Source organism: Sinocyclocheilus grahami, unplaced genomic scaffold (genome assembly GCF_001515645.1).
Source record: "Sinocyclocheilus grahami isolate Dianchi unplaced genomic scaffold, SAMN03320097.WGS_v1.1 scaffold1021.1, whole genome shotgun sequence".
In the NCBI taxonomy this organism is placed as follows: Eukaryota; Metazoa; Chordata; class Actinopteri; order Cypriniformes; family Cyprinidae; genus Sinocyclocheilus; species Sinocyclocheilus grahami.
The window spans coordinates 90,101-108,178 of record NW_015506200.1 but is presented as its reverse complement, the minus strand read 5'-3'; the positions used below and the strand labels follow the sequence as shown (position 1 = coordinate 108,178).

Below are 18,078 nucleotides of genomic sequence, written 5' to 3'. Positions count from 1 at the left end.
TATAATTACGGTATATTCTTATAAAATTTATATTAAAATGTATACAAAGTGATAAAAAAGGATTTCTAATTTTAACATAAATTGAATTAATATAAATAGTATATTATTATTATTATTATTATAAAATTATATAAAATATTTTTTTTCATAATTAATTTCAAAATTGTAAAATCCATTCTCTTCATTTTTTGTACTAATTAAACTTTTATTTAATCAATAATAAAAACTGAGTTAGTATAAAAATGATATTGTATATTTTGGTAACACTTTATTTTAAGGTCCAATTCTTGCTATTAACAAACCATTAATGATGACTTTTGCCTCAATAAACTCCTAATTTGCTGCTTATTAATAGTTAGTAAGGTAGTTGTTAAGTTAAGGTATCAGGTAGGATTAGGGTTGTAGAATATGGTCATGCAGAATATGCTTTCTAAGTACTAATAAACAGCCAATATGTTAATAATAGGTATGCTAATAAGCAACAATTGGTCCCTATACTGAAGTGTTAACCTTTATTCTTATAAAATCTATTTAAATTTTATTCAGTTAAATAATCAAAATCAAATCATGTGTTTGAGTAAACACAGTAAACATTCTGCTACATAAATGGTATGGAATATTTTGAACACAAAATAGTGTATTCCAAAGAGTTCGCAATAATAAGTGCCCTTCACTGATAGTCTTGTAAAGTGCTTACTGCGGGTAACAACTCCCTCCAGGTGGATGACGTTGGGGTGATCGAACTGTGCCATGATGCTGGCTTCTCCCAGGAAATCTCTCCTCTGTTTCTCGGTGTAGCCAGCTTTAAGAGTCTTCAGAGCCACCGGGATATCACGTTTCCCCGGGAGCTTCATCCGGCCATAACACACTTCCCCAAACTCTCCTGAAGTGTGCCAGAAAAGAAGATTAGACACTGGACAGTGTCCACTCGTGCTGGATTTAGATTCAAACACTTTCAACCTTCACAATGAAATTCACATGATATCTGACTGCTTTAACAGTAATACTAAAATGATACGTTTAAACAGTGGTTCTCAGGAGATGTTTAGCATTTTTAAATAAGAAAAAATGCTAAAAAATTTTAAAAATATGTTTTATTTCTTGTTTTTTTTTTTATTATTGCCCTGATGAAGCTGCATGATTTTTTATATACTGTATTTTATTGCAGTTAATGTTTATTTTATTTCAAGTAACATTTCAAGGGTTTTCATCACTTTTCAAATAAAATTGATAAGCATCTTGCTTATTCTTTGAGCAGAACTTTATATTCTGTTGATCTTGTTCCAAGCATTTCTCATGTATTCCCCAGATGCCCAGGTGTATTTCACGCAATCACCGAGGACAGCTGTACCTGAACCGATGATTTTCTCTATTTTGATCCTGGACGCTTCAATTTCTCTGGCAAATTCGTGGACAGCCTGGCAGGGGTCCTCATATGTGTGGGGATCAATATAAAATCTGGCTTCTGGAAATGATACTAGAATAAACAGAATTAGCATTTGGTCACATATTGCAGCATGAAAGCAATTTTCAGTCACAGCCACAATCTCTGAAGGGCCCAGACAGCAGCTACAACAAGATATTGGACGAAAAAAAGCAATAGTTTCCTGCCTAAAATTCATTAAAAGACAAATCATGGGGGGAAAGAGTGTCTCTCGTACCATGGCCATTTTGGTAGTGCATTTTCTCCTCGTCTGAATCCTGGAAAGCTTTGCTGTACCCACAACGTCTGTAACGCAAACCAGAAGAAGAAACCGAAATATTGTGTGTGTGTTTTTAAACGGCCTTGTGAAATACAACCCACATGGTAATAATAAAGCATGTAAAACTTAATTAACTCCATGTTTAATTAACAAAGAACTTCAAGACATTTTTGCTTCACATGTGGATATCAAACGTCTTCTGCGTCTAAATCCACTGCCTTATAGATATCAAACAAACTGAGAAAGTGTCCGTCCAATGAAGTAAGTGATTATAAAGTATAATCAAAATCATTATTTAACACAAACTTTAAGTTGCTGTCATCAAAAAGCAACAGAGGCACAGAAACCACCCACTTTTCAGTGTTTTCACATTCATTTTCTCCACTGAGATTCCATAAACTTCTTCAATAGAGAGTTCAAGTCATGATCCAAATCAAGCAGCTCTGAGATGAATCAAACTGAACATTTGTTTCGAAGCAAAAAAGTACTTTAAATGATGAAAGAAATTATTAAATCAGAAACAATGGTATAAAACAAAACTATTGAGAATTGCAAGTATGAAATACATTAGAACAAAATATTCAAACTTGCGCAAACATTACTTTGGATCATTCAAAATGCTTCAGGAGTTTCGTGATATTTCGCAGCACTTTCTTTTTATATGGAGAAAATGAATGGGATTTTTTTTATTTCTGTGCTCTATATGACTTAAGGATATTTTTGCAGTGTTATTAGTCCAAAATCAATTAAATCAAGTTTCCATTGTGAGGTATGAGTTTGAAGGTGTTCATGTACCTAAATATATCCCTTCTTTCATAGATAATTACAGAATGAGTCATAGAGGTGTTTAAGTGGGATCATTTCAGGATGGGAAGCTGGCAAGAATATTCTCTTAAATGAACGCTTCACCCAAAAATGACAATTGTACTCCCACTCATATTGTTCTAAACCTGTATGACTTCTGCAACAGCAACACAGAAAATATTTCAACTAAAATCTAAACATCCACCCTACTCTTCTTGGTGCATTTATGATAGAAGTAGAGCTGTTTTATTTGTGAATGAATGATTCTTTTGAGTCAAATCATTTTTTTTAAATGGATCATTTGCTTCAGTTCAGAATAATTCAAAAATTCAGCTCATTCAGTCAGTGATTCAGTTGCAGAAACCAATAAAGAAAGTCAGACAGATTTGGAAGATGTGAGAGTGAGTAAATGATGGCAGAATGTATTTTTAGATGAACTATCCCATGTAACAGAATAAAGCAGGGAAAATGAATGCAGACAATTCAAAGTACTCCTCTTGCCGTTTTCTGCAGATGACAATGGCCAGAAATGTCACCAGGCCTGTTACTGAAGCCATGCAGATCCAGACAATCGTCATGTTGGTATTTCGCAGGGGAGCTGGCGAAGAAAAACAAAACTCAAATATCAACACAAATGTGTCATTAAACACTCTGAATCATCACCAGTTTTCTCACTGCAGGAGACTTTCGGCCAGAAATGGCATGTTTGTGTACAACGAAAACAACATATGAAACCATCAGTGTAAGGTGCATCACGAATATGCAAACTGAAGGTTTAATGTATACATTTTTATTTTTCAGATAAATTCACATTATATATATATATATATATATATATATATATATATGCTCATAAATTTACATGCCCCTTGCAGAATATCCAAAATGTTAATAATTTTAATAAAATAAGAGGGATCATGAAAATGGCATGTTACTGTTTATTTAATACTCCAATTCAAAAAGTTTACACCCACAGTCTCTTAATAACCTCTTGGGCATTAGAGGTTCTGTCCTAAATTGGTTCCAGTCTTATCTTACGAACAGGGGTTTCTCAGTTAATATTGGCAAATTTCACTCTTCTTCTGTACCTTTGACCTGTGGGGTCCCTCAGGGCTCTACTCTAGCTCCCATGTTATTTTCCTTGTATATGCTTCCCCTCTGATCTATTTTTGAGAAGTATGGTATACGTTTTCATTGTTATGCAGATGACACACAAATATATCTTCCTTTGAAACATAAGAATGGATTAGACCCGTTGGCCGCCTGCCTCTTGGATGTTAAAGCGTGGATGTCCCTACATTTTTTAAGTCTGAATGAGAGTAAAACAGAGATTGTGGTGTTTACTCCTTCTGATACATACTGTATACCAAATCTAAATCTTGGTGTTCTGGCACCTTATGTAAAGCCGTATGGGAAAAATCTGTGTGTGGTGTTGGACAGTGCCTTAAAGCTTGATAGGCAAGTTAACCAAGTTGTGAAGTCAAGCTTCTATCAGTTGCGAACACTGGTTAAAAAAAGTCCTTTCTTTCTTTTACTATAGTCTAAAATTTGAGGTGATGTGTTCACTTTTTCATAAAAGCATGAAACTTGGTACAATTGTACAGGTTAGGGCCCTGAACATTTTCAGAAATGGAGCCAAGCAAGGTAACACAAAAAAGGTGATGTCTACCCCTATGTTTTGATGGTCAATGATTACAATGATACCATAAACAAAAACATAAACAGTTCATGTGAAGAGTTAATGGTGAAATCAGCAATGTGACAAGGAAATAACAGTATCTGAGCATCACAGTACCACAGCATTTACAAAAGTCCATATTATGGCTATTGATTTTTTATTCAATAGTACAATAAAAGATTGTTTTAATTAATTAATTATTAATTTGTTACATTTATATTGTGCTTTTCGGGGTACTCAAAGTGCTTTACATGGAAGGGAGAATCTTCTCAACCAATGTGCAGCATCCACCTGGATGATGCGACAGCAGCCATTTTGTGCCAGAACGCCCACCACACACCAGCTTAACTAATATTTTATTCAATAGTACAATAAAAGATTGTTTTCAAGAATACAGTGATATATTTCAGAGATATAAAAAATATATACAATCTCAAATAAGTGTATGTTTCCTTACCTCTCAGGCACAGTCGGGTAGGCAGTAGTATGTTTCCAATACATTCTTGTTCTCTCTCAACAATGCTCTAACATCACACGCAGACGGCAACGGAATCTTGCTAAGCTACGTCCTATCTGCACCTCTGTCATTTTCTGTGGGTCTCTGGAATTGTCAGTCAGCTGTCAACAAACTTCATTCTGGCCACTGCTTCTCAGTCTACTCTTAGTATCTTGGGCTTGACTGAGACCTGGATTCATCCAGACTACTCCGCAAGCCCTGCTGTTTTCTCTAACAACTTCCCTTTCTCTCACGCCCCCCGTCAGGTTGGAAGGGTACTGGTCTTCTCTTTTCTAATAATTGGAAATACTCAACCTACTCTTCCCTATGCAATAATTTTTTTTTGAGTTTCATGCTACTATGGTGTTACGACCTCGTGTTTTTAAGTCTAGGTTTAAAAGGGGTAACATTTGTAGTTGTGATGGTTGTGGCATTGGTGGTGGCAAAAAGAGGAGTGCAACACGAAAACTGCCAAAGAAGGTGATTTATTTCCGACATAAACTTCGAAGTAACAGAGCAAGGGCTTCTTTCTCAATGGTTGAATAATTAACTGATGTTTGTTGAACTTACGTGAAAAATAACTAACAGGATGATCTATACTACTTTTATCCTCCTGAAGAAGAACAGCCCCAGCACCAACAGCACTTGCATCAACTTCAAGTGTAAAGCCCCGCATACAGTCAGGTGCAAGAAGAACAGGTGAATTAGACAGAAGCGTCTTCACACTGTCAAATGCATACAAAAACTCAACAGACCACTCAAAAGATTTAGATGGACTGAGCAACGCAGTGAAAGGATTAACCACAGTCGAGAAATTTCTACAAAAACTGCGGTAATACCCTGCCATACCCAAAAAATGTCTCAATTCTCGTCGAGTGATAGGAGCTGGGAACTCCAAGATAGCTGTAATTTTGGCTTCTACAGGACGCACCTGACCCTGACCAACTTCTTTGCCGAGGTAAGTGACAGTTGCCCGTCCAAACTCACACTTTGCCAGGTTAAGCATTAAATTTGTCTTAGCAAGACGTTCAAACACCATTTTCAACGAACACACATGTTCAGTCCAGTCTGCCGAATAAACAACTAGATCGTCAAGATATGCACTGCAGTTCGGCACACCAGCCAATACCATATTCACAAGTCTCTGAAAAGTTGCCGGTGCATTTCTAAGCCCGAACGCCATCGCTGTGTATTGTAGGAAATTGTCAGGCGTTACAAAGGCAGAAATTTCTGAAGCTTGTGAAGTCAAAGGGACCTGCCAATATCCTTTTAACATATCAAGTTTGCTAACAAAACAAGTGGATCCAACGTTATCCACACAGTCCTCCATTCGGGGCAATGGATACCTATCTGGCACCGTTACTGCATTTACTTCAGAATGTACTGTCAGGTTTAGGAACAAGCAAGCATGGAGAACTCCAAGGACTAGAACTGGGTTTGGCTAAACCATTCTCCAGCAAATAATTTACCTCCTGACGCATAATAGCTCTCTTGACAGTATTGATACGATAAGCATGTTGTTTAATAGGGCGAGCATAGTTTACATTAATATCATGCTGCAAGACATTCGTTTGTTTAGGAACATCGCTAACCAGTAGCAGTCCGAGGAGGGTTGAACCTAAGAATACAACAGAGCAGACAGAAGGAGAAAGCAAAAACACGGAGGCACAACCACTGGGACGTAACAATGGTAACAGCTCCTGTTAAACTCCATATTGTAATGATTTATCGCCTTCCTGGTCAACTGTGGACACCTTTATAGAGAAGCTGTATGGGCTGCTGTCCTCATTCTCTGTGGATGGAAGTCCACTTGTGGTCTTTGGTGACTTCGAAATCCATCTGGAGAGGCCTTATACTGCAGACTTCCACTTCCAATCCTAGCTTCATTCGATCTCAAATGGCTTACCACCACAAGCTCTAACATATCAGGCAACCAGCTTGACTTAATTTACACATGCAATTGTATCACAGACAACATTTGGTTAAACTTCTAGACATCTCTGGTCATTTCTTTATTACATTTAGCCTACATATTACTACTTGTGTGCCACCAATTCCTCTATCTGGTACTTTTAGGCAAAATCTACGCTCCCTTTCGGTGACATCCTTGTTGATCCTGGAACATCATTCCAATCAACCAATCAGAATTGAGAGATAACTTTTCAGGAAATGTCCATTTTAGGCTTACATTCAGGATTAGGTGCTTCTACACCCTTGTTAATCAGCTATCATTTCCCTCATATTTTAGGAATAAATTATGGGTAAGGTTAGGTTTAGGGGTGGGGATTGGGTTAAGTCTGTATTTTTTGACAGTAATGTTGATCTAGGATCAACAAAAGATGTCATCCTCTCTTCCCTCACCCACCCATTTCTCATCTCTGGACGTAAATACAGCAACTGACACTTTATGATCCACTTTAACTTCTTATCAAGACAATATCTGTTACGATACGCCAGTGCATACTACACCTTCTAACCTAAAAAGTTGCCCCATGTATCATCATCATTAGTATCCATGTAGTATCATCTCTATTTTTGCTGAGCAGTCTTTTGGGTGGCTCACCAATGTACTAGATTTCTCTAATGCAAAAATTAAGTAGGCTTAACCAAAATTTGTGTGGGGAGAATAATTTTTTGAAGATGTAGTGTATCAGTTCTTCAATAGCGATGTTAGCATGTCTTCCTTCAAACAATCTTAACCCTTGTATGAATCCTAGCTTCTCCCAAAGTTCTGTCTGTGGGATAGAATTTTATACCTGAAGACAAAAGGGCTAGAAAAAACAGATACTGTTAGGACCTTCCTGCTGGAGATCCTGCAATCTACAAGACATTCCTGAGGAATGCTGTTCCTTTGTTATTCTAATGGAATGGACCATTTGGTTCACACCTTTAAAGACACAGTTACATTATTTCTTTCACAGAATGACCAACTGAATGTTAGCCAATCAGGTTTCAGCAGCGGCCAGTCAACTGAGACTGCTTTACTGTCAGTAAGTATAACCTTGCAGATTGTGAAAGCTGATTGCAAATCATCAGTTCTTATTATGCTGGATCTATCTGACACTTTTGACACTGTGAATCATCAGATTATCCTGTCTACCATCACTGGATCTGCACTCCACTGGTTTGAATCTTATCTCACAGGTAGGTCTTTCAGGGTTTCCTGGGGAGGAGAGGTATCCAAAGAACATCAACTGGTCACAGGGTTTCCTCAGGGATCATTTCTTGAACCCCTCCTCTTCACCATATACACTACATCACTGGGACCCATTATACAAGCACATGGTTTCTCCTACCATTGCTATGCTGATGACAACACAAATCTACATTCCTTCCAGAAGCCTGAGATCTGTAAGTAACCGATGTTTCGTGGTAACATCACAGAAAGGCATTTTTGTTCACTTTTCCTAGCTGGTGAAATTATCTTCCCACAATCGCAGTAATTAACTGAACACCCAACACATTATCTGACAGCAACACTAATTTAATCCCATACCCAACACATTTGATATAAAAACTGGGACCCGAGGCACACCTGCATTAAATCTCCTACATTAGGTAGACAAAACTCATTTATTAAAACTTTTATTCAAATTGTGAATAGATTATATACATAAAGCAAGCAAAGAGCACTCCCTTTAATATAATAACTACAGTTGTCAATCAGTGGCAGATTGGCTACATTGCTCAGCGTGTGCTGGACCGAGTCGAAATAGTCTTGGTTATTGGACCCGCAACCCGCCTGTGCTTGTCACCTTCCGGCCCGCACCCGCATCACACCCTACACATAAATGTTATTCCACCCATTACATCAAATATTAGCCGTTCACCTGTGTGTACATGCAGGACTCTGGCTTCCCCCTTGTGGACAACATAATAGACAACCCTGGCCCAGAGAGTGATTGTAAATTAAGTTTACATGAAATATGTTTGAAATTTCATTCTGCATCTTCTGAGATTTCATTGTAATCCTTCTCATAAAGTCACTGAATTAACCACTAACTGTTCACCTGATTGCGTTGTCGTCTGCGTGTGATGTTAGAGCGTTGTTGAGAGAGAACAAGAATGTATTGGAAACACACTACACTACTCTGCCTGAGAGGTAAGGAAATACACTTACCTGAGATTATTTTTTATATATATCTCTGAAATATATGATAGTATTCTTGAAAACAATCGTTTAATGTATTATTGAAGAAAATATTAGTTAAGTACCAAAGAAAGAAAAAAAATAATAGCCATAATATGGACTTTTGTAAATGCTGTGATCCTGTGATGCTCAGATACTGTTATTTCCTTCTCACATTGCTGATTTTTCACCATTAACTCTTCACCTGAACAGTTTATGTTTTTGTATATGGTATCATTGTAATCATTGACCATCAAAACATGGGGGTAGACATCACCTTTTCTGTGTTATCATGTTTGGTTCAGGAGATATGACACAAAATACATAATTTCGTTATGGCGGAAAGTAAAATGGTCGCCATGGCAACCACGAGGTGTTTTTGCAATGGCTTCATTTCTGAAAATGTTTAGGGCTGTAAACTATACAAGTGTACCAAGTTTCATGCTTTTATGAAAAAGTGAACATTACTTTCACATATCACCTGGACTACTCATTTTGAAAGAGTAATCACGAGGCTTGATTATTGTAACTCTCTATCTTCCTTAAACCACCTTCAGATGGTTCAAAATGCGGCTGCCAGAGTCCTGATGGGAGGTCGAAAGCGGGAGCATGTTACCCCTGTCCTTCCGTCGTTACATTGGTTACCTGTGCGCTACAGGATTAATTTTAAAGTGCTTTTATTGGTTTTTAAGTCTTTAAATGGTTTAGCACCCTCATACCTCTCCGATTTGTTGATGGACCACCAACCTGCAAGAGCGCTTAGGTCTGCCAATTTAAGGCTCTTAGTGGTTCCTAGAACCAGACTCAAGTCTAGGGGTGATCGAGCATTCGCCGTAGCCGCTCCGAGACTTTGGAATAGTCTTCCTACAGAAATCAGAACTGCCCCTACACTATCCATTTTTAAATCTAGGTTAAAACCATTTTTATTTTATCTGGCTTATTACTCATGATTTGCATTTGCTTTGCCTTTTTTTATTTTATTTTTATATAAGTTTTATTTGTGACCTTGTCTTTGTTTTAATTCTGTTAATGGTTACTTTTGTACAGCAAATTGGTCAATGGTAGTTGTGTTTAGTTGTGCTTTATAAATAAATTGAAATTGAAAATTGAAATTAATGCATTGTGTTGCCTTCTTGAGCATCAGTAAATGTTTTCACCTTTTATAATATTTATGTATGAGTCCGTCAATTGTCCTCCATGTGAAAATATGGATCTCAAAATCATACAGTCACTGTTGGAAAGGGCTCAAATATGCAGAAAATGTTGGAAAACCAAAGAATGTGCAGGAGCTGGAGGATTTTTCTGAAGAACAGCAGGCAGTTGAACTGCTCTGGACCAACTCTCACAAAACAGAAAGACAGTCGTGAATAATCGAGGAAACGACACACAGTATTAAGTATCTAGGATATGTAAATTTTTGAATGGGGTCATTTTTATAAATAATAATAGAATTATTATTTTGTCTTGTGGAGTATATATAAACATCTATTATGTGAAATAGCTTATTCAGGAGAGTACTAAATAAAAATAACATGCTATTTTCATGATCCCTCTTAGTTAAAATTAATAACATATTTGCATATTCTGCAAAGGGTATGTAATCTTATGAGCACTATATATATATATATATATATATATATACTGTATATATATATAAAATAAAAATATAAATAAATATATATATGTAAAATAACAAAAAACACTACAAACTTTTGTTTTCTCCTTATGTTTTGTTCTCATTAACAACATTACTCTCTCTGGTGAAAATCCAGTTGTCCAATCACTTTAAAAAAAATAAAATAATGGCACATCTCTCCTCAACAATTCACATGCTTTAAGTATTATTAATGTCCGTAGCACCAGGGGCAGATTTAGTGAATTGGGGGCCCCAGGCAAAATATAGGAATGGGGCCCTATACATTTTCACACATTTTCCTAGATCAACCATGAGGTTCCTTTTTTGTTGTGATGCTTGCTGCTGCACAATGGTGCCCCATATTTTGTCCAATGTTTCTACATTTTTATATACATGTTATAATGGATTTCTTTCATGTTGTAGGGGGGTGGGGTCAGACCAAATGATCAGTGAGAGCAGAACGAATGTGTCACATCTTTTAAACTCAACAAAATGGTCAAATACATATATCAAGAGCATGCTCACAGATGAGAACAAAACAGCGTTGGATGAAGTGGATTAGAGCCCTGCACAGGTCTCAAATAGGCCCTAGCCCGTCTTTTCCCCCTTTTCCCCAAAAAAAGCTTATACTACTGTTTCAGCTATTAAAATAGTTAAGTTTTGTATGTAATGGAAAAGTGATTATATTTTGTTTAGTTTTTTTTATAAAGTAAATTTAGAAAAAAGTTTGGAGCATTTTTTGTTCGATAATATGTAGGTTTTTTTAAGTAACGACCAGCGGCAGACAGTGAATTGATCATAGCCTATATGTTTGATCAATTTAGCCTTCTCAAATCATCACGACTTGCCTAAAATAAAATCTATAGATATAAAACAGTTCAAGCATATCACAATGTTAGTTTAAGTGTTTAACCTAGATAAATGTGCGCTGTTAGACGTATATCCAATCGTTTGTGCGGAGAGTTGAAGCTAAAGCTCGCTCGGCAGCACATGGAGGCGTCAGCGCGATCACTTGCATATTTTTTCTAACAGTGGAAACAACTTAAAATATGCAGTCATTTTTGCTCATAAAGGTAAGAGTAATACATCATTCTAAACTGTAAAGGGGCTAGTTTTATTTGTGTACACTCACAATATCAACAAAACGTTGTGCTTTTATAAAATAAAGAAAACAAATGCTGCGTCTCGGGCTTGAACAGGAGCGCTTCACAATGATGAACCTAAACTCCACGAATTGCCTCACAGACATGATAAAAATATATAGAAAGCTTTAAATTATTACTTTAAAACCAAATAATTCAAATCGAAAATAGAAACTCTTTCATTATGTAATCCGTGCATTTCTCTCTAAAGGCACATCCAATGAGGAGATGGCGAGTCATTATTTTCATCACCATAATTGATGGATGTCTAAAAAATAAAAATAAGGAAAAGCCTAAAACAGGGCCGATTATATTTGCAATATAATGCAATATTATATTACATAATTCCGTGCAATTAAAAAATAAAACAAATTATAATGGCATATGTGTAAAACTTTGTCCTATAGCTGCTTTTTCTGATTTTTATGTTGCTCTGTTCTGAATACCTGAAAATTTTAAGGATTTTCTGTAACACAATTTTGTCTGATATGTGAATTATTTATTAGCCTATTTTTTTACCCATGCAGCAAATGCTTTAAAAACCACTTTAAAATTACTTTATTACATTCCAGACGCTTTTATAGTACTTTTCACTATACATTTTATGGGTAGCTTGAATGTAAACATTGTCATGAATTCGTTGTATTCCCATTTGTAAAATAGCCAACAAATTAACTGTTGTAGGCTAACCCGATCTCATGAAAGTGCGTAGTATAGCACGATTTTCTGCTTCTATTTGGCGTAATATCTCTATGTAGAAATTGACTTTGGCATGCAAAAGACTGATCAATTCATAATTAATGGCATGGCTGGTTCAGTCGACAGAAATATGGGACACACAGGCCTATGATAACTGCTGAAATGTTTGTGGGGCAAATCTGAGGTCAATCTGAGCGCTCATGGTACTCACAGTGCCGTACACATGCAGGCGCCACTGACTCAGACGGTTGTTGTGGTAATAAACACCATAAAAACAGCAACCGTTCGCGTGTCAGCGCTTAATGCGCATATCCTATATGAAAAGCATTTTAGGGGGCCCTTGGCTTTTGGGGGTCCAAGGCGGTTGCCTACCTTTGCCTAATGGGTAAGTCCGCCCCTGCGTAGCACTAGGCACTAGTAATAATTTAACACTCACTTGCTTTGCCGGTCTGTATCTCCACTGACTGGCTGAATCGCCCACAGCCAGCCGAGGTTCTGGCCCGAATCTGGAAGATGTAGCTCGTGCCGGGCTTCAGACCTGACACTTTAGCGCTAGTGTTCTTTGACTTCAGCGTAGCATAACTTTGCTGTTCATTGTCCTGTGAAAACGGGCCAATAAGTCAATGAGTGGTTATGTTCAAATAAAGATTCTATTTAAGGTCATTGAAACCATAAATATAGACAATAATGGACAATTCACACCAGGACCTGACAAAATCATTGTTTTGAGACCCAAGTTGGAGGATTGGACCGATTAAACTGAAGTGCTCACTAATCTGTTAGCATTCTCCGCTTCACCCCATTGCGTCCATGAACTCTGCCCCTTCCGAAGCATTTCACTTTGTTAAAAAGCCTTTGATGCTCCTCTGTCCCCTGAGGAGACCGCCAGCACCGTATATCCATCAAAAACCACTGCATGGTCTTTGTTAAGCACCATTCCCCAGGAATCAGCACACGGGCAGCGGCTTGGCAAACAGGGAATGCACGTAAATAATATTTACATAGCGGCATTGTTGACTAGGCACTGTATACTAATTCTCTGTCACAGCTGAGATCTCTTTTGCGCCATTAGGCAGCAAAGCTCCCAGCTCACGCGACAATTAACTTCCCTCCAGTGTTTGGCAGAGCTCACTGTGTTTGCTTTCAATGTCACTTTAAATAATCTCACCAAATCAGTCTGAGAGCACTATTGGTTGGTAATTTCCTTTCAATTAGCCTGAGCTGCCAATAAACCAAGTGGCTAAACAGAGATATTTGACTCCAGGCTAGTCTATAAAATGTGACCCTTCATTAAGTGGTTAAGCCATTCGGTGATGAGACCTTCTCAGTTAATGAATAAATATCACTCTTTTGGGACCTGGAGTGTAATCACTAAGATAAAGAAATTACCTTTTCATAATATTTAATGTCATATTCTAATATGACTCCATTGGGATGCGCCGGTTCGTGCCAGAAAAGAGTGACGCTGTTCTGACTGGCGTTTTCTTGTCGGATGGCCATCACTTGAGACGGAGCTGTGAAAACAAAGACATGAAGGGCCCTTTAGTAAGACAACGGATTCATTCTACAACAAAAATAATATTTACTATTATTGATATTATATAAGGAACAATAAAATGCACTGTATTATTCTTGCTGGAAAATACATACTACTAGCTTCTAGCTGATCAGAACTGGTTATTTATCTTTATTAGCTGGTTGAAGCTAGTTTAGGTGTTTGATTCGTAAGTGTACTTGCTGGTGGAGTTAATGTGTTTAGGATTAGCAGATTACCTTTAGATGATCAACTAGACTAGTTTGCTGATGGCCAGATGTCAACCTGGTTAGGGCTGGTGCCTAAACGTGGTACCTAAACTAAACTGTTTAAAACTGGCTATTTATAGTCATAATGTCATTCAAACTAGTTTAGGTGGTTAATTGGCTAGGTCATCCTGGTTAGGACTAGTAGACAACCTTGTTCAAAACTTTTTTATTTTTTTATACCAGCTTTAGATGGTTTCGAAACTAGTTATTTATGCTGATTGGCTTGTTCAAACTAGTTTCGGTTGTCGAACAGCTAGACTAGCTGGTGGAGTCGAGATGAATGTCTTTAGGGTTAGCAGACCACCTTCAGATGATTAGATAGTCTGGTTTTCTGATGGCCAGAAGTTAACATTGTTAGGGCTGGTGCTTAAACTGGTACCTAAACTAAGCTGTTTAAAATGTGCTATTTATAGTCATTAGGTGGTTCAAACTAGTTTAGGTGGTTAATCAGCTAGACCAGCTTGCTGACGGGCCATAGGTCATTCTGGTTAGGACTGGTAGACAACCTTGACTAAGCTGTTCAATACTGGTTATTCATCCCAGCTTTAGATGATTTTCTAGCTGTTTTTAGATGGTTTCAAAACTAGTTATTTATGCTTCTTAGCCGGTTCAGACTAGTTTAGGTGGATGAGCAGCTAGACTAACTTGCTGAAGGAGCAGAGGTCAACTTGGTTAGGGCTGATGCCTAAACTGGTACCTAAACTAAACTGTTTAAACATGATTTAAACTATAGGTGGCTAGGTGGGGGAAAAAACAGCATATGCTGGTTAGGTTAGTTTTGAAGCATGGCAGCTCAGTTGAGCTGACTTAAGCTGGTCCTTAGTTGGTCATGAGCTGGTTATAAGCTGGTTATGAGCTGGTCCTGAGCAGGAACTAGTTGCTAAGGCTTAAACCAGCTCAAGCCAGCTACCATGCTTCAAATTATACCTAACCAGCATATGCTGTTTTTTTCAACAGAGTAGTCAGCTAGACTAGCTTGCTGAAGGACCATAGTTCATCTTTGTTAGGAATGGTAGACAACCTTGACTAAGCTGTTCAAAACTGTTTATTCATACCAGCTTTAGATGGTTTCTAGCTGTTTTTGATGGTTTCGAAACTAGCTATTTATGCTAATTAGCTGGTTCAAACTACTTTAAGTTCAATGTTGTTAGGGCTGATGTCTAAACTGGTACCTAAACTAAACTGTTTAAAACTGGTAGACAACCTTGACTAAGCTGTTCAAAACTGTTTATTCATACCAGCTTTAGATGGTTTCTAGCTGTTTTTGATGGTTTCGAAACTAGCTATTTATGCTAATTAGCTGGTTCAAACTACTTTAAGTTCAATGTTGTTAGGGCTGATGTCTAAACTGGTACCTAAACTAAACTGTTTAAAACTGGTAGACAACCTTGACTAAGCTGTTCAAAACTGGTTATTCGTGATCTTTGGCTAGTTCAAACTTGTCTAGGTGCTAGATCAATTAGATTAATAGCTGATTTAGTGGAGGTCAACCTGGTTAGGACTGACCTTGACAATGCTGTTCAGAACTAGTCATTTAACGAGGTTCATCAGTTAGATTACTATAGCTGGGATCAACCTGGTTAGATGACACTGTCTATTCTTCTATTTAGAACTGCTCAATATCGTCATTAGCAGGTTCAAATTAGTTTAGGTGGTTAATAAGTTAGATTACTATCTGGTGGGGCCTATTTCAATCTTTTTAAAAAACTTTGACTGAGGATGACCAAATTTCAAAACACATAATGGACTAGTCAGCTAGGTTTTGACTAGGCAAGTAAGCTAAAGCCTAGACTAGACTAGACCTCATAGGCTAGTAAGACCTTGATTTTTAAGCAGCAGTGTTTTAGGAATTATGCGAATAATTAATGCAATCAAACTATAATGACCCGGTAGTCTCCTACCTGCCTGGTTTGTGGTGATATTGACCATCACAGACTGTGGCAGCTCATTGCTCAGGTGCGTGACTCCATTTAGAGCAACAATACGGAAGGTGTAGTTACTGTGAGCAGCGAGATTTAGCACCGTCACCCATGGTTCTGTAAGTCCTGTCTGCTGAGGGATAAAGCGCACCAGGGCTGCTCCTGTCCGGGACACCAGCACTCTATTCATGATTCCTCCTCCTCCTCCAACTGTCCCGCTAACAGCTCCATTGGTGTCTGCAACACCCCCATTGCTGTTCCCCACCCCGTTACCCCCTCCGGCACCCACCCGACAGTCCTCACACTGTGCCCCATCTTTGTCACACTTCTGGCAAAGGACATCATAGATGACGTCACTGCGGCCTCCTGTGTCCAGAGGTGAACCCCACTCCAGACTGACCGAGGTGCCGTTCACATATGAGATGATGTTTACTGGAGCTGACGGAGGTCCTGCGGGGAGGGTGAAGTTAGACAGTTCTTAATTATAGGTTAATTAGTGAGGTTGAGGGAATTGGTGGTTATCAGGCAGCTGATCAAAAGAGAATGATTGAATTTGCACTTCAGTAACCACACGACCCCCGTTCAACAAGTAATCTTGCCTTACGATTTTTCCACTCATTAAAAGTAAAAAAAAAAAAAGTTAGATTTTTGGTAACAAAGTATTTGGAATATTTCAAAATATTTAAATGTGTTTTACAGATTGCACAAGCACACATTTTTTTAAGTAAAATATAAACTTCAAATAAATTACAAATAAATTTAAATTTAAAAATGTATATTTTTTAAATTCTACTTAATTTTATCTTATCTATTTTATTTCATTTTATTTCTTTGATCAGGCATGCTGATCAAAATTATTTATATAATAAGGCATTTATGTAATGTATAAAATAAAAGTAAATTAACATAAAAATAAATAAAAATAAAATGAGATATGCTTAATTTTATCTTTTCTATTTTATTTCATTTTATTTCTATGATCAGACATGCTAATAAAAAAGTATTTTTATGATAATACATTTATATAATGTATAAAAAAAAAAAAAAAAATAAGATAAAATATTTTTTCATTTTACTTAATTTTACGTTATCTATTTATTTCATTTTGCTTCTTTGATCAGGAATTTTATTTTCAATTTAAAAATAAATTAAATTAAATAAAAATACGAAAAATATCTTTTAATTCTAATTAATTTTATCTTTCCTATTTAATTTCTTTGATCAGGCATGCTGATCAAAATATAATATATATAATAACTAAATATAATTACTTATATAATATGACATCTCTATAATGTATAAAACAAAAGAAAAGAAAATAATAAAAAGTACATCGTTTTTCCAATAATCTACACCTGTGGTACATCCACTAAAAACCAACAAAACACCAGCTGATCAAAATACACTGAGACTTAAAAATGATAAAGTGCACCTAGTGAAGAGAAAAGATCCTGCAGCATTTGAAATGTTTTATATATTATGTATATTATGCATCGACGTTCAGATATCGATTTTCAGATACTTTTCTAGGCCACGGTATCTAAAGAATTTTTAAGTTAGAAGATTTCTTGGTCTAATGTAAATAAATATGAAGACTCACTTGTGCAGGGAGAAGCAGAGGGATCTGTAGAGGAACGATAGAAGTTGGCATCACAGGGGCAGGTTAGAGCCGCTCGTGTCTCAGAGTGACTGTGGAGTGGACATTTCCCACAGAGCTGATCTCCTGCCACGGGCTTGTAGAAACCCACCTCACATGCTAATAAAAACACAAAAACAGAGTTTACCTCAGCACAATCCACAATCTGCTTCTTTGCCACTTAGATATTCATAAAATATTTTAAAGTCAACATAAAATCAAAAATTACAGATGTTCTGTTCCTGATTTAAAGGATTAGTTCACTTCTCGAATGAAAATTTCCTGATAATTTACTCACCTCCATGTCATCCAAAATGTTAATGTCTTTCTTTCTTCAGTCAAAAAGAAATTAAGGTTTTTAAAGAAAACATCCCAGAATATTTTGTCCATGTAGTGGATTTCAACAGGGACCAACAGGTTGAAGGTCCAAATT

The 18,078-nt window shown here is 36.9% G+C and overlaps 1 protein-coding gene across 2 annotated transcripts in view; it reads right to left on the bottom strand.

The window, feature by feature from the left end:
- Nucleotides 1-18,078, bottom strand: part of LOC107565732 (ephrin type-A receptor 8-like) — a 96,530-nt gene that overhangs the window by 7,440 nt on the left and 71,012 nt on the right. Inside the window, exons 4-11 of one of the 2 annotated variants that reach the window (XM_016251000.1) lie at nucleotides 17,610-17,765; nucleotides 15,992-16,459; nucleotides 13,677-13,801; nucleotides 12,724-12,886; nucleotides 2,988-3,105; nucleotides 1,662-1,729; nucleotides 1,352-1,477; nucleotides 698-883 (exon numbers count right to left, since the gene is read on the bottom strand). In XM_016251000.1, coding sequence (XP_016106486.1) covers nucleotides 698-883; nucleotides 1,352-1,477; nucleotides 1,662-1,729; nucleotides 2,988-3,105; nucleotides 12,724-12,886; nucleotides 13,677-13,801; nucleotides 15,992-16,459; nucleotides 17,610-17,765 — 1,410 coding nt within the window. The remainder of the gene's footprint in view (nucleotides 1-697; nucleotides 884-1,351; nucleotides 1,478-1,661; nucleotides 1,730-2,987; nucleotides 3,106-12,723; nucleotides 12,887-13,676; nucleotides 13,802-15,991; nucleotides 16,460-17,609; nucleotides 17,766-18,078) is intronic. The other variant, XM_016251001.1, reaches the window with a different exon arrangement.